Here is a 16,499-nt window from a genome sequence, read left to right as displayed (position 1 = left end):
GCGAGGCGGCGGCGGCCACGCTCCGGGCGGGTCCCGGCTGCTCCCGGCGGCGGCGGCGGCGGCGCCATGGACGAGGCCGTGGGTGACCTGAAGCAGGCGCTGCCCTGCGTGGCCGAGGCGCCGACCGTGCATGTGGAGGTGCACCAGCGCAGCGGCAGGTGAGCCTGGCCCGTCCCCCGGGGGCGCTCGCGCGGGGCCGGGCAGAAAGGGTTCCAGGTTCTGGTGGGAGCGCGGAGGCGCCGTCCTCGGACCCTGCGGCGGCGTCTGCTCGGCACCGCCGGCCGTGTGAGCCCCGGTGTCGGCCCCGTGGAGATGGGTCTTCTGGGTGCGGCCCGTGCGCGGCCGGGGGGAGACCCTCCCAGAGCTGCCTGCCCCCGAGGGACGGTCCCGGGGCTGCGAGGGTCGCAGTGTGGAGGGAGCCGGCGTCCCAGAGCCAGCCGGGGTCCTGGAAGCCTCCCGTGCCGCACTGAGAACGCCAGGTTTGTCAGGTGAATCACAGGGCTTGGGCTCCTGCGAAAATGCATCCCCAGGCGCTGGGAGGTTTGTTCTTTCACTCATGGTCGTCAGAGCCAGCGCCTTCCTGAGCGCCGGCTTGTGCAGGGCCTGGTGCCCCAGCAGGCACCTCGTTCACATTTCATGCTGACCCACCTCCCGGGCCTGGTCCCGGCACCTTGTTCGTGCTGACCCAACTTATGGGCCTGGTCCTGGGCACCTCGGGAGTGCTGCCCCACGTTCTGAGCCTGGTCCCAGGCACCATGGGTGTGCTAACCCACCTTCTGGTCCGCTGGTGTAGCAGGAGCCATCGCTGCTGCACCCCTCTCTGAGGGAGGCGAGCCCACTGCTGCACGAGCTTCTCCCGTAGCGGTCTGATGTGAACACTTAGCATTACAGTCTTGTTCTAAGCTGAGATCTCGTTTTTCTGTTTCCTTTGTTTCCCCAGCACTGCAAAAAAGGAAGACATAAAGCAGAGTGTTAGAAAGCTCCTGAACAGACATAATATTGTGTTTGGGGACTACACATGGACTGAATTCGATGAGCCTTTTCTGACCAGAAACGTGCAGTCCGTGTCTATTGTTGACACAGAGTTGAAGGTGAAAGACCCACAGGTACCTAATTCACCATGAGGAGGAATCATCAATCCCTAGCTGAATACAGAGTCAGTGTCATGAGGGCGCCTGGCTGGCACAGTCTATGGGGTGTGCAATCTTGATCTTGGGTTCATGAGTTCAAACCCGACGTTGGGCATAGAATTTACTTTTAAAAAAGCAAAAAAACAAAAAAAGTATCATGAATGTGTGCTTGCTCCTTTGCTGGTCTGTTGTCAGAAACTGGCTGATTTTTCTGTTGGTTTGTCAGAGGAGCACCGGCTCTGTGAAGAGCCAGGTGCTGGGAGTGGATGTGGTCCCTCTGTCAGGATGCTCACAGCACAGTAGGGGGACAGATGGAAACCAGAGGCAGGATGCAGCACAGTGGGGTGGTGGGCTATGCTGATGAGACCCCCCTGCCCGTTCCCTGTTCTTGAGGTTAGCAAATGTCTGTGGCGTGCTCAGTGACATAGGACCATAGGAGGCATGGGGGCTGCAGCTTCAGAAAGGAGATGGGTTTTCCTTCCAGAAGGTCTTCATCTAGTCCATTGTGTGGACTGCCTCACCCACCATCTTCGTGTGAGAGGGGAGATGCTTTGGGGCATTTCTGTTGCTATAAAAACAACCCGAAGTGTCTGCCTCAGGAAGATGTATCACCTATATCTGTGTGGTTCATGTCTCATAAAGAATCAGTTTGGAAGGATTGGCTTGGCACTGAAATTTGCTTGCATTTGTATACTGGGACTAACACTTGTGGCTTTGTGAGTTTTATCCGTCCTACCTGATTCTGGCCCACCTGAAGGAAACAGAAGAGCTTTCCACACTACTGAGGAGGACAGATCAGAGCAGCCTAACGGGAACTGTTAAGCATTTTAACGTTCTCATTTTTGAGACTGCGGGTTCACCTAGAGGAATGTGTCTTTAACAACAGTTATGTAATTTTATAGAGATACGTGAATGATGTTTTACATGTTGTTAATAATAGCTGATGATTTGAAATATTTTAATTGTCCATCAGTCAGAGGTTGGCTAAGCAAATGGTACAGCCACACCCAGTGTGGTATAGCTGTGCAGGGCCCGTGCTAGATTCCTGTCCACAGCCAGAAAATGTTCCCAAGCTCTGCGAGGGGGAAAGGCGCAGTTAGAAAACTGCAGTCGAATCCGTGTTTGGTCAAATATGTGTGGCATGTCATAGACCAAAACATGGGTGAGGTTGAGTGGGGGGGCTTTGGTATTCTTCATTCTGTGTTTTTTGTATTTTTTCAACAAGCACGTAACTTTTATGATTACAAAGAACAATAAAGTCCTTTTCTGGATAAAGGCAGGGCGGAGGGGTAGTATTTTAAAAAGAGCTAATACTAAAACTGAACACGACAGTTTTTCTACCTAATCTAAGAACTGGTTTCTGACATTCTGCACGTTCGATCTTTGTTTTTGGACGTTACTATCTAACTTTGATGACTAGAATTAGGAAGTGAGTTATTTTCAGTTTATGTGGATTTATTTGATTTCCCTTCTCACCACAGCCCATTGATCTGGGTGCCTGCACAGTTGCGCTTCACGTCTTCCAGCTGAACGAGGGTGGCCCCAGCAGTGAGACTCTGGAGGAGGAGACGGAGAACATCACTGCGGCGAGTCACTGGGTCCTGCCTGCAGGTGCGTGACGGTGGCAGCAGGCGGGCCACACCCAAGACACAAGGCCAGACGTTGGGATGCGCCCTGTGCTCTCCAAGTCAGCTGAGGAGTTTGTATTCGTCCCTTTGTTTTGTAGGCTCTCAGCATGTCTTATTTCTTGTAAAACGGAATCACACATCACAAAAGAGGAGAGTGGAGATCTCCACTGTAAGACTATGTCCTTTAGGCAGGGCCCTCCAAGACAGTGCTAATTGAGAATCTGAAGGTGCTCCTCTTTTCCTGCCCAAGTGATCACCTGCTGGGCCACTCCTTCTCTTTGCTTCTCTGTGGACTTTGCCATTGTTCTAGCAGGTGGAGTCCTGGGGTTAACTCAGTCCTCGGGGCTTATGTCTGAGGTCCTGGTAGCTGGACTAGACCTGCTGCTGCCCTGCCCAAGTGCTGGCTCGTGAGGAGAGTGGTGGGTCAGGGTCCGTGCTCGTGGCAGGTCCACGAAAGACGATTGTGTGTGGTAACATGACAAGAAAGTAACTCTGTACTCCATTTAATGACTTGTCAAAAGTTATGCGACTGGCAGTTACTTGGCCTCTTTAATTTTAAGAATTCAAGTATTAAGAAAAAGTTCAAAAATTTAACTTCCTATTATGAGAATCTTAGCTGGCCACGTGTGGAGCAACGGAGAGCATCAGTGGCTTAGAGCAGACCTCAGTGGTCAGTGTAATGCCTGCTTTCCTAAAATCAGGTTTTTGTTTTATTCTCTCCCAGCTGAATTCCATGGGCTTTGGGACAGCCTGGTGTATGATGTGGAAGTCAAATCTCACGTAAGTTGCTGTTATTTTCCAGGAAGGCCAGTTGTTTGAGGTGGGATCAATATTGTGCTCTTCTCCGGCATCTTGGAGCCCTTTGACTCAAGCGGGCTTTGGGGACTCAGGCCCGCTAGCAGCGCATGTCTTGCCGAGCTGGTCTCCGGGGTGAGGAAGGGGAGGGTGCCCAATGTGAAGACAACTTTGATTGGACTGTGCTCTTAAGAACCCATCGGGACTGAGGAGGCAGGGCCAAGGGGCAGACAGAGCAGGTGGGCAGGCCTGAGCAAGCACCAGCTTGTCCGAACCCCGTCCAAGGGGCAGGGTCCTCCTGCACTCTGTGGGGAACCATGGAGGTCCATCCCCCTGTCCCCCCAGGCCGCGAGAACACAGAGTCCTGGCTGCTATCTTGAGCACATGTGCTGCTGCTTGCCCACTGCTATGTTGTCCCCGAGGTAGGAGACATTTATCATGTGATAAGTCTCGTTCTTTTGTGTGATCTTGGCATTTTTAGTGGAAGTGACCTTGTGTTTGTCCTTTATATTTACAGTAGTAACAGCCAGCCTATTCTCATGTTTTGAGCTACCTCTAGAGTGGAAGCCTGTGAGGCATCCATAGGCAGAGCTGCTGGCGGCTTCTGAGGGGTGCCCGGTGTCCGTCCCCCTTCTCGGGCACAAGCCCCAGCAGCGCATCTGGTGGGAAGCTTCGCCTCGTCAGCACCTCTGACTGTGTTCTACCTTCGTTCACTCAGCTTCTCGATTACGTGATGACGACTTTACTGTTCTCGGACAAGAACGTCGACAGCAATCTCATCGCCTGGAACCGGGTGGTGCTGCTGCACGGTAAAGCCTGTGGACTTTGTTATTGAACGAGATAAACTGTGAGATCAGGCTTCTTTACTTGTCCCGTGGACCTTCTTTGAGGAGTTACCATTCTGTTTTCTGATGCAGCTGGAATTGCCCTAGCACGTCCCTTCCCTGAGAAGCCGATCCGGCTACGTTACTCTGGCCACCTGCTGCTTGACCCTTCACTTGGCAGCCACCTGATCATTGCCTTGTGACTTCTCTACATCATTGTCAAACTTGTCAGATAACTGCCTGATTCCCCCAAGTGACCATATGATCCTTAGGGCAGAAATTGCCTCACGTTTCTCTGTAGTGTCCTTAGAGCTTCACTTTACGACTGAAAACCGCAGCAACCATACTCCACTGAAATGCTGTCTCAGTCTTCTCTCAGGAAAACACTGGGTTTTTTCTTTTTTTTTTCTTTTTTTTTTAATCATTTTTTATTGTGTTATGTTAGTCACCATACATTACATCCGTAGTTCTTGATGTAACGTTCCATGATTCATTACTTGCGTATAACGCCCAGTGGTTTTTTTCTTAATGTCGCCGGTTAGAAAGGAATCGAGAGCATACCCAGGTGAAGTGGGAGCGCAAAGTATTAGCTTCTCATGCCAGTTCAGGTTATAGGCTTCTGTGCAATCCTGAAAAGTGTCTGTTAAGCAGCAGATACGCTCAGCACACTGTCCTAATACTAGGTTCTGAGTAGGCCGTCAGTAGGTGTTTTCATTAGTGAAGTAGCTAACTTTCTCTCAAGAACTAGTTTTGTGTCTTTTTCTTAATTATCGAGAGTGTGTGCAGAAGATCAGAGCTGAAGGTGCCCGCGTTTCCTGACAGAAGCGTTTGCTCTTCACATCAGTCATCTCAGAGCTGCTGCCAGGCTCTGTGCCGAGTGGCCCACAGGGGAGAAGCAATACGAGTGGGGGTCCTCCCCTGGCTGCCATTCTGGTTTAGCGTGGGCCCCAGTGAAACAGTTGTCATGAGGGGTGTTTGACCTTGTGCAGGGTGCCTTAGTGAGTGGATTTTATAGAGGACACGGGACGAGGAGGGTGTCGGTGAAGATGTCGACCGGGAGATGTAGCACTCCCTCAGGATGCTGAGGGGACCCACGTCCAGGAGGTGCTGCTGTGTGGGGGGCGTGGAGTTAAGACCAGAAACACAAGCGGAGTTCAAACTAGGAGGAAAAGGGACGGACTCGTGAAGCGTGTTGGTGATATTTTAGAGTATTCACGCTGCTGGCGGACTGCTTTGTGTGTTAGCAAGCAGTCCTCGGGGGAGCAGCATTCCGAGCGCGGAGTTCTCCCTCTCTCGCGTGCTGTGCGTGGTGCAACTGCCGTTTGAAGAAATGTGTTATGACGCTGACTTAACACATCTGCTTGGGTTTTGTTGCAGGTCCTCCGGGAACTGGAAAAACATCCCTGTGTAAAGCATTAGCCCAGAAACTGACCATTCGACTTTCAAGCAGGTAACTTCTGGTAATTTGAGAAAGAGCAGAGGACGGGATCGCTTGCTTCTCATTTGTGCACTGAGGTGTTTTTATTTTTTGGTCACTTCCCTTGACTCTGTATGCAGCCCCTCTATTTCAAGGCAGGTTCACCAAATCCTCTGTACTCAGCGGTGCCGAGTGAGGGTCTCAGTCTTTTATTGATGGCGCTTGCTTTATAGTCAGCATGTGGTCTTTCTGGTGACTGTCCTGGACGCATCAGGACACGTCTCTGCTCTCGGGGGCAGGACGCTTGGGTGGCAGCTCAGGATGCTTGCTGCTCTGGCTGATGGTCACCATTCTGGCACCTGGGAGGGGAGTGGCCAAGCCTCGCAGGGTCGATCTGTGTCTTCTTGAGCTCTGGCTGGTTCGTCGTGTTCAGACGCTACATGGCTGTTGTTTTAGCTACCCCCGCCCCCATTTTCTGGAAACCCATTTATTTGCATGTGAAATTGTCTGATGTTCCATGGGCCACTGATTTACTTTTTTGTCTTTTCAGGTTTTTAGAGTTTTATATATTCCATTTTGGGCCATTTTCCGGAATACCTTATCTGCTTTTAATTCCATTCAGTGGCATCTTCATTTCCGAGAGTGTATTTTTCTTTTCTGAAGGTTGCACTTGGTTCCTTTTATGCTTTCCAACTCTCTGATGTGCTGTTCTTGCAGAATGCTCGAGGAGTGTGCGGTAGCAGGGTCACTTGTTTCTCTGCTAATTCCGTCGTCGTTGTCGGTTCTGAGTCTCTCTACTGCTGGGTGGCTCTCCTGCTTTGGGGTCAGTTTCTGCTTCTTGTCCTGTCAGCTAAGTTTTGATTAAATGCACTTTGTTTTTATTGGGTTTTGTTCTGGTGGGCGTTTCAGTTGCTTGTGATTTAGTGTGATCCTCTTGAGGTTTATTTTTAAGCTTTGTTAGAGAGGGGTCTAGACGGAATGCTGAAGTGAAGCCCTTCCGGGATCTCAGTTGAACACCTGAGTCATAGCGGGTACTGTCCACTTTGGTCATTGGGAGCGTGAACGTCCCACCTGCGAACACCAGGAACCATGCAGCTCACAGCTCTCCAGCCTCATGGAATTTCCCTTTTCTCACATACCTGAGTGTTCAGCAAAGACCCAGAAGGACCCTGTGATGATTCCTGGATCTTTATTCCTGCGTATCTGCATCCCCTCTGGAACTCCGTAGCCTCCAGCTGCCTCAGGCTCCTCGCACTCAGGCCTCTGTGTCCAAGTCGGCACAGTGGCTGCACATTTCTTGGGTCCCGTCCAGGGCTGTGGTTGGAAGGTGCTGCAGGCAGAGAGCCAGAGCAGTTGCAGGGCTCCCTCATGTCCTGTGTGGGGTGACAGTCCTCCACACCTGCTGTCCAGTCGCTTCGTAGATGCTGTTGTGATTTTGTCTCATTTTCTGGTTGATCAGTTTGGAGGGTTGATCTGATAATTGTTACTCAGTATGACTTTAGAAGAGGGAATTCTGTGAGGTATACTTTAACCTATTATGTTTCTTTCAAAAATGTCCTGTGGTATTTTTATGTCGGGAAATTGCTCTATATCTACCCTTTATTCTATGCTTGGCAACTCGGTATTTGTCTTCACACACTGAAATCCATCTGTGTTTTAAAGATCTCCTGGGTCGGTTTCCTAAAACACTGGAGCTGAAGATGTTACTCTAAGAAATACAACTCTGAAGTACAACTGTCTAGAAATATGCATTTATTTTTTGGCTTAGAAGTTGTAAGAAGAAATCTTAGTGAGCTTTTGTTGTTCATTTTAACAAAATGCTTTAGAATTAAATTGTAATATTCAGCCTGATCTTTATTTCGTTAGGTTCTCTCTTCCCTCCCCTCTTTTATAAACAGAATTAGTAAATGGAAAGCCAGTTATAATCTTTTGAATGTGATTATTTTTCTTGTGTGGACTTTCAAGGTGCAGAGGACCTGGCTCGGCTTCCCTTCTGTCTCAGTCTTGCTCCCAGTTTGCTTTTAGTTAGAACGAAGCGCGTCCAGGTCGCAGCTGCCTCCCGTGCGTGCAGAGGGTCAGTGGGAGATTTCAGTCATTATGTGCCGAGGTTCACTTTGGGGCATCTGGGCACCCCTGGGCTCGGGAAGTAATTTTGTGCTGGGAAACAGATTGTCACGCTCGTTTTGGTTTTAGGTAAGAAGGAAAGCATGTTCAGCTTCAGCCAAAAAAACTTCTTTGCCCGCCAGGTTACTACTGGTAATACTTCTTCCAATGCTAGAGATGTGAATTGTGAGTAGATTAGAAGTGAGGGAGATTTTACTCTTGCTTTGATTCAAATCAAAACACTTTGTTTGCTTCAGCCTGAACCACCGGCCACGCATCACTAGGTTTTCATAATTATTTGAGCCCTCGTTGGTATTACCTTGAAGTAACTCATGATTACCTCGAACCCTGGCTGGTAACTGGGGATTTAACCAGTTAGTGGGCAGTGCTAAAGAAGGAGTGGTTGCCACTGGGGATTCTCTGTTTCTAAACCGATCGTCTTAATTCTGTTTTATCTTCCCAGGTACCGGTATGGCCAATTAATTGAAATAAACAGCCACAGTCTCTTTTCTAAGTGGTTTTCGGAAGTAAGTATTAGCATCACTTCTGCTTGTCAGGATTGCCAGCCATGTAGTTGAAAAGGTGTCCCGTATAGTAGGCACACTTTCTCCTCCAAGGACGTGACACGTGTAACAAGTGACAGTGTGGCTGACTTCAGGGTCAGAGGGAAGTTCCAGAGCTAAGCAGTAACTTGGAAATAGTGTGAGGCCCGAGAGGACCCTCTGCTGGTCACATCCATACCTTTGGGTGGGACAGACACTCAACTTTCTCTTAGGGAGGGAACCCTCATTCTGGTGAGGGCCGCATCCTCAGCTGAGCACGCCCTTGGGACCCTGAGCCTCGTTGCTTTATTTGAATTGCGGGGCTCGGCCAAGGCGACATTGTAGGTGCCCCTCAGCGCAGGAGAACGCCGCCCAGGCACCTGAGTCACTAGATCCCTCTGATGGGTGGTGACCCAGGACAGGGAGCACTTGTGAGGCATGTGCCTACCAGCTTGCGTGTTTGCGTCCGTGACCCATCTTCTTCCTGGTCATGGGGACGGCAGGGAAACGGAAGGAGGAAGTGCACCGAGCGCGAGGCGCCCCTGCCAAGCGGCCCGGAGCTGAGCCGGTGTAGGTTCAGGCTCGCTGTCCTGGCGCATGGAGTGTGTGGGTCAGCCTCCTTCCGTGTGGTCCTGGCTTCTTGGATTTAGGGATTTCTCCAAGAGGCCGTCAGGAGGCAGTGGCCTGGGGGCCCCCTGGGCTCAGACCGAGGCTGGGCGGGGACCACGGGTGCACGTGTACACCAGGCAGAGTGTGGCGTGCAAGTCGGCACTAAAGGAGTGTTTTGGTTCCAGAGTGGCAAGCTGGTAACTAAGATGTTCCAGAAGATTCAGGACTTGATTGATGACAAAGACGCTCTAGTCTTCGTGTTGATTGATGAGGTATGCGCGTCTGGACGTCACACCTGTGACTGAAGCAGATCCAACCCCTGGCTGGGCCCGGCCTCCCACCAGCACTCCAGCCGTGCAGCCTGCTCCTCCTCGGCCTCCCACACGTCCAGCTCCTGGCACAGTGGGCTCAGCACACCCCTTCGCTTGTTCCCCACTTCTCAGTTGATTTATCCCACGGCTGCCCTTGGGGCCAGGAGCTATCTTTTTCTACCTGTTGTCCCATTCCCACAGGTGGAGAGCCTCACGGCCGCCCGCAATGCTTGCAGGGCAGGCGCCGAGCCTTCAGATGCCATACGCGTGGTCAATGCCGTCTTGACGCAGATCGATCAGATTAAGAGGTAATGCTGACATGGTGGCCTCACGTGAGAAACCACAGGCAGGGTGTGAGGTGCCCGCACAGCTCCTCTGACTGGAAATACTTAGCTGCTACTAAGTATCAGCTCTGTCTTTGCCCATCTGAGGCGGTATGTGTGCTAAATGCAATGCTTAGGAATTAAGTACTTCTACTAAACTATTAAAAACATAACGCAGAACGTGAGTGTGGTGAAAATTCACATGCTGCAGAGACGCATATGACGCGCGAAACACGCCACGTTCAAGCAGTGGTGCCAACGCCACCCAGTGTTTGTTGACATCGAAGCGCGGCGATGGTGAGCGTCACCAGCACGCCCTTCATGGGGCCAGATTTCATGTCTCTGCAGTCCAGCCTTGCAGGTCCAGGGTCTGTGGTCAGTGTACCCTAAGCTGATCCAGGTTTAGGGAGTGACTCCTAGTAACCTGACTCAAGGAAGTGATGTCCAAACCAGAACCCCTGTGTGTTCTCTGCAGTGTTTCACCACCCCCCCCACCCCACCCCCCGCTGACCACAGCTCTCACAGTTAGTCCTGGGAGTGCTGTCCTGCACTGAGGGTGCCAGACTCCAGAGCACTGCTTGGAAGCTACTTGCTGCGTGTGGACCCACAGGGAACTGAATTGTGCTCAGGGCTGTTTCCTCCAGGCCTTCAGCATAGTTTTACCACAGAGAGGCTCTGATTTCCCGAGATGCAGCTCTTGGGGTAGGCTGCAGGGGCCGCTTGCTTCCACCCCACTATGGGCCAGCCACGTGTGAGGTGCAGCCCCTCCTCATCTCTGCCTCCTTCCCTGCCCCTTCTCCTCAGTCTGGTTTCTACCTTTGTGTCTCCTTCACTTGAGGGCGACTGCTCTCCCGAGAGTTTTCTACAGCATCTGACCCCTGGCAGCCCCTCCCCTGCCTCCACTCTCCAGACCACCTCAGTTTCTGCCACTGGCCTCTCATCTCTTCGGGCAGCCCGGGCAGCCCGTGCCTGGCCTTCTCCCCTCTTCTGTCGCTCACCCTTCAGAGGCCTGCCGGTCCACCTGGACCATGTGTCAGACACACTCCCAGGGCAGTCATTCCGCTCTGAAAACCCCATTTCCAGGGTTCCCACTGCACTGATGGCCTCGCCATGCAGCCACTGCTTGAGCCATAAGATGGTGCCCCAACATCCCTCCTGTTGCTGGCAGGTGTGGGCTCAGGAGGGGATGGAGACACACGGGCCTCTGGTTTCCCTCGTACCTTCCTATCCCCCTTTACTTCACACTACCTATTCAGGCCCCTCAAGGTGACCCTTCCAGGCCTTCCTTTATGTGGATCTGACTCCCTGGGCTCCTGGAAGCCCTGCACTCCCTGCCCGTACCCTCACTGGCTCACCCCTGCTCACCCTGTGCTATGCACCTGTTGCCAGACACCAGGTAAAGCTGGCCCTTCCAGGGGCTCCCCTGGCCATACAGCTTCCTGCAGCCTCTATGCCAGCCACGGGCCCCAGGGAAGCACTGCCGCGTCCCCTGCACCTGAGCCCACTGGGCTGGGAAGCATGCTCCCCAGGGTGCCTGTTCCTGCTCTGTGCTGGCCCATGTTAGTGAACAGACTAGACAACAGTGCTCTCTTTGCAGAGCTTAGAAGCTAAAGGGGAAAGCAGCTGGTAAACAGGATGAATAGTTCAACTCCGCAGCTTGTGGGGGTCGTGAGAACCACGTGGAGAGCAGTCACCTGGGCGTGCCCAGGCGGGTCGATGGGGCAGTCGGGACTCTGCACACAAGTGAGAACATTGCTGTGCCATGGCTGAGGGAGGAGAGGAAGTAGTGAAGTGGGAGTCTAGGAGAACTTCCCAGAAGGCAGAGGAGCAGAGTGTCTGCTTGGTGCTCTGTGTTGCGGCCATGAGAGCCTGGTGGGGAGTTGGGGTCCACAGGCACTCAGGCGTGAACCTTGGGAGACCTTGTAGGCCGGTGTTGGGACTTGGGGCGCAGCCTGCTAGGGTGCTGGCCGAACACTAGAACCTTCATGGGCAGAGGGTGTGCTGGAGTCGCTGAGGCACCTGGTGACCGGCACGTGCTCCTCTGCCTTCAGGCACTGCAATGTGGTGATCCTGACCACCTCCAACATCACAGAGAGGATCGATGTGGCCTTCGTGGACAGGGCTGACATCAGGCAGTACATCGGACCACCCTCTGCAGCAGCCATCTTCAAAATCTACCTCTCGTGTTTGGAAGAACTGATGAAGGTGCTGGGTATCTTGTCACTCTTCTAGCAGTGGGTTTCTCATTTTTTCTCGTTCCCTGACCTAGCTCGAAGTAGCTAATTCCAATATGGAGTGCGTTATGAATGTGGCATTAACGGTCTGAAGTTGAAAACTGCAGTTGTGCCTGGGAGGTTGAGCTGTTAGTTGAAATTGTGGCTACTGACTCAGTACTTTTGTTCTTTCGGCACAAAATGATCACGACTATGTGACCTACGACCTGCAGGGGGGAGTGAGTGGGAGGGGTACGGCCGTGGTAGCCTGCCAGCGTGTCCTGGTCCACAGGGGGACTGCCTGACTGGAGGTCAGAGCTCACAGGGAGGTCATCCTAAGGAGGTTGTCATTTACAGGCTGTCAGCGGCTGCAGTGTTAATGTCCCTTTGGTCCTGTTTTCTCACAGCAGCCATGAGTGAGATAACGCTCCTAGTCGACCTTGTGTGAGTTACTCTAACAGGGACCTGCTTTGCACCTGGGTGCTAGGAGTTCTGGCACCGGGCACAGCAGGCCCGAGGCAGGCAGTGCCTGCTCCAACAGGAGCATTCCTCAAACCTGTGAGTCTGGGAAGCGTGCAGTAACCAAGCCGGCCAACGGATGGGGAGTTCCGTGGTGATTGTTGTCATGGTATCACTGTAGCTGGGTGGTGGGGGTGGGATCGACTCCTGCCCAGCATCACGGAGCTGGGGCCCTGATGCCCTCAGCAAGGATGACACAGCCTGTGACAGGGATGGGAGAGCTGCCATGGCATGTGCTTCCCATCCTACTTTTCTGTGGCATGGAGACATGGGGCCCCCTGGAGTTTTGACTTGAGGTACCAGATGAACTCTAGAAAGTGTCGCTGTCGAGAAGTCAGCGTGATGGGATCCTGCCGGCGGTCATGCTCGCACCCGGGCTGTGCGTCCAGGAGATGGTCTAAGGTTTAGCCAAACGTACAGACTTTTTCTGCAAGCTGAGCATGTGGGACAGGGGTTGTTTCTTAGTCAGATGATTTACAGGAAATTAAGATGTTCCGATGCTGTAGTGGAGATTTGACCAGTCCTAAAGGCTGTCACATGTGACTGGCCCACTCTCTGTCAGGAGCCGGCAGCTCTCATGTGCACCCGGATGGCCTGTGTCGCTATGGGGGGGGAGGCGAGGGGCAGTCCCAGGGCAGCTGCTGGGACTCCGAGGGAGTGTCATGTCTTAGAAAGCTGAGAAACTCCCACGTACACCCTGTATTTTAAATTTACCCACAGCTTTCACCAAACCTCCAAAATGTATGGAGAAAGCTGTTTATTCTGTTTTCTCTCTTGATTTCTTAGTCAGGAGTTCATGTTAGAAGTCATTCAGTAGTGGTCACTCAGCACCCTGACCTGTTTAACACAGCTCCTTGGCCAAGAATGTCCCACGTGCAGACACATGGCCTATGAGGGAACTCCGGGGCCCAGACCCAGGGTCAGGCTGTGCCATCACAGCACACAACAGTCTGATCTTGAAGACAAGTGGAGACTGTCCTTGAAAGGCAGGCCAAGTCCTGGTTCCTGGACCCAACTTTGCCCCACTGGGTTGTGATACACCATTGAAACCCATTACCAGGCTGGCCTCAGCCCCTCCAAGTCCCTCCCTGCCCTGACATGTGGTGAAGACACCTCTTGACCAAAAGCACTGAAGAGGCTGGGTTGCCGCCGGTCTCTGAGACGTGTTTTGTCGTTTGTATTTTTATCTGTGTTTGAAGGAGCAGGGGCATGTGTATGGGTGAGAGGGAAGCGGCCTGTGTCCTGGTGTGTCTGTGCTTGCGTTTCTGTGAGGTGGGGTATGGTTGCCTGCTCTCTGGGTGCTGTCCCTGTGGCCGACGGTGTGCACTCCACCCTGCGGACTCTGCGCTAACACACGGTCTCTGTCTCCAGTGTCAGATCATATACCCTCGCCAGCAGTTGCTGACCCTCCGGGAGCTGGAGATGATTGGCTTCATTGAAAACAACGTGTCAAAGTTGAGCCTCCTTTTGAGTGAAATTTCAAGGTGTGAATTGACTTCATTTTTGTAACCAAGAAAAGTGTGTCTGTTATAATGGGCAGTTGTAGCTGACTGCAGCAGCCTGGGGTAGTGGTGCGGGGTCAGAGGACAGGGAGTTGAATCCTGAGGCATTTGTTGCATATGGGCCGGGAGAGCTTCAAGAGCCTTTGACCACCCTGACCCCGGGGTTTCTGGGCCAGAGGGTGGAGGTCAGCTGCCCTCCCAGAGGCAGCTTTAGAAAACAGAAAACAGTGCAGTGCTTCTCTTTGAAAATATAGACATTCAAATTAAGGCTCTCTTAACACATTGATGATTTCTTAAATGGTATTTGTTAAGGCAAGGCTCTGGTGATCAAGGGAAGCACTGGTGAGCAGGGAAGGTGGGGAGATGGAGCAGAGCCTCAAAGGACAGAATTTGGATAAATTGGAGAGAAATGGGGATCGCCGCAGGTGCCACATGTGCAGGGGACCTCAGGTGGGTCTTACTGCAGAGGCCAGGTGGTGGCAGGAGGCTTCCAGGCTGTGTTCTGACCAGAGAGTGTGAACTGCATTCTGAAGCCATGAAGCTTGTGGAAGGTTTTTTGTTTGTTTGTTTGTTTTTAAAGATTTTATTTATTTATTTGACAGAGAGAGGCAGTGAGAGAGGGAATACAAGCAGGGGGAGTGTGAGAAGGAAAAGCAGGCTTCCCGCTGAGCAGGGAGCCCGATGCGGGTCTCGATCCCAGGACCCTGGGATCATGCCCTGAGCCGAAGGCAGACGCTTAACGGCTGAGCCACCCAGGCGCCCCTTGTGGAAGGTTTTAAACAAAGGGATAGCCTGAAGAACAGATTAGTTTTTGGATAATCTGTTGAAGAGATATAAACTGGTTGAGATGGGGCAAGGAGGGCAGTTCGGACACTTACACAAAAATCAACGCAGAGCAGCCTGGTTTCTGAGGGAGCCGTGCCACTGGCCATGCGCCCACTGTCCTGTGCACACTCGTAGGCAGGTGGCGCATTGGGGCAGCAAGGACCCTGTCCTGCCTGGGGCAGTAGCTGAGGACCGGGGGAGACCAGCCGTAGGGGAGGGGACATTCGGAGATGAGGGAAATGGCCTGAAACTACCTCCACACGTGGCTCTGTTCACAGGAAGAGCGAGGGCCTCAGCGGCCGCGTCCTAAGAAAACTCCCTTTTCTGGCTCATGCGCTGTACATCCAGGTGAGTCACCGCAGCCTTCCCTGCCTCTGGCACTCTGCTGTCCTCACGACCGCTCTGGGTGGCAGGGTATGGCCTCGCCGTGAAGTTGCACAGAACACTGTTGGGAACCTGATTTATCTCCGTGTCTAAGTGATGGGCGCCTGGGTAGGGGGAGGAGTATGTCTCGCTGCCTCTGGTGAGGAGGTGGCCTGCTGGTGCCCACACGCCTCTGGGCCCTCCCTGGCCCCCACACAGTGCTCGTGCAGAACAGCGCCTTGGAGTCCCCCCCTTGCCCTTGCTGTGGCTGTGCCCCCGCTGCTGTCAGTGTGGGGGGGGCTGCTGCCAGCGGCCCCACCGAGGGCAGGAGCAGCCCACGTGCCTGTGTCTCCTTCCAGGCCCCCACCGTCACCATCGAGGGCTTCCTCCAGGCCCTGTCTCTGGCGGTGGACAAGCAGTTTGAAGAAAGGAAGAAGCTCTCGTCTTGCGTTTGATCTGAGCTCCCTGCCCATGGGTTTCTAATCGTGAACACGACTATCAAGTGACGTCACTCCTCACGGCAGCAGCTGCCGAGAAGTCTCTGAACCCTTGGCCCAGGTCTACAGGCCAGAAGCCCACGAGGCTAAGCAGTGTTCCAAGAAGTGTGTTGTATTGACGTGTTTTTAAGATACACGGCCTGTCATTTTCACTGTTGGAAGATGATAACTCGCGTTCTGCTTTGCTGTAAAGAACTGTCTAGATGTGCTCGTTCCATCCTGTGTCTGGTCGATCGGACACAAAATGCTGACAAATGTTTAAAAAAGGCAATACCGTAGGTTTTAGGAAACGGAAGAGAAACTATATCATCTCAGGTGATAACGTACTCATAGCGTTAAAGACATCCGCCTCCCTGAAGACAGAGGCAGCCCTCTGACCTGAGCTGCTGTGCTGAGTGCACACATTTCAGGGACTGATGAACCAAGGAACCCTATTTCTGTGTTCTAGAAATCGAGAAAAAAATTCCAGGTAGAGGTTCTTCACGGTAATCACGGTGCTGTGTGTGGGAAAGGTGCAGCCTCCGCGTTGGGTATCCGCGACAGGCAGCGTCACGTGGTGCTTCTGCCGGTCATTCTGTTCCTTAGTCGTGTTCCCGCGGCTCAGGGCCGGTGCACGTTAACAGTACAGCATAAACTGGCCAATAGGTTTGTCTTGCTTCCGAATGTGGATTGCTCTTTTCTGATGCTAAAATTTCGTGGTTCGTGTTTTATAGGCATTTTTGAGGGACGTGTTACCTTTTGTTACAGAACTTTTTAAGTATTAAAACGTTTTCCCCAGAATTTTCTCATTGTGATTCTCTTATCACTTCCCAGTGCTCTGAATTTTATTGCAACATTATTCACCTGATTATATAGGTTTCAGTCTGTCTTGTGCTTTGAGGTGTAAGAAGGGACCGTG

The 16,499-nt window shown here is 52.5% G+C and overlaps 1 protein-coding gene across 1 annotated transcript; it reads left to right on the top strand.

The window, feature by feature from the left end:
* Window positions 1–43: 43 nt before the first annotated feature.
* On the top strand, window positions 44–16,378 carry TRIP13 (thyroid hormone receptor interactor 13). Its single transcript, XM_040630581.1, has 13 exons — window positions 44–158; window positions 941–1,106; window positions 2,612–2,741; window positions 3,483–3,538; window positions 4,272–4,362; window positions 5,755–5,827; window positions 8,361–8,424; window positions 9,234–9,320; window positions 9,561–9,667; window positions 11,734–11,887; window positions 13,786–13,898; window positions 15,020–15,089; window positions 15,464–16,378. The coding sequence occupies exons 1-13, from the start codon at window positions 67–69 to the stop codon at window positions 15,557–15,559; spliced, it is 1,299 nt and encodes a 432-aa protein (XP_040486515.1). The 5' UTR covers window positions 44–66; the 3' UTR covers window positions 15,560–16,378.
* Window positions 16,379–16,499: the final 121 nt, after the last annotated feature.

The sequence above is a fragment of the Ursus maritimus genome, unplaced genomic scaffold (genome assembly GCF_017311325.1).
Source record: "Ursus maritimus isolate PB19 unplaced genomic scaffold, ASM1731132v1 scaffold_15, whole genome shotgun sequence".
NCBI classification, from domain to species: domain Eukaryota; kingdom Metazoa; phylum Chordata; class Mammalia; order Carnivora; family Ursidae; genus Ursus; species Ursus maritimus.
The sequence above is the reverse complement of the archived record's forward strand: the minus strand, read 5'-3'. Positions and strand labels throughout refer to the sequence as shown.

Bases quoted from the DNA above. Each gene is read 5' to 3' on its own strand.
- TRIP13 (XM_040630581.1), top strand. From the start codon at position 67: ATGGACGAGGCCGTGGGTGACCTGAAGCAGGCGCTGCCCTGCGTGGCC. The intron at 3,539-4,271 runs GTAAGTTGCTGT...TCGTTCACTCAG, and splicing joins ATGTGGAAGTCAAATCTCAC to CTTCTCGATTACGTGATGAC. The intron at 9,321-9,560 runs GTATGCGCGTCT...CCATTCCCACAG, and splicing joins TCTTCGTGTTGATTGATGAG to GTGGAGAGCCTCACGGCCGC.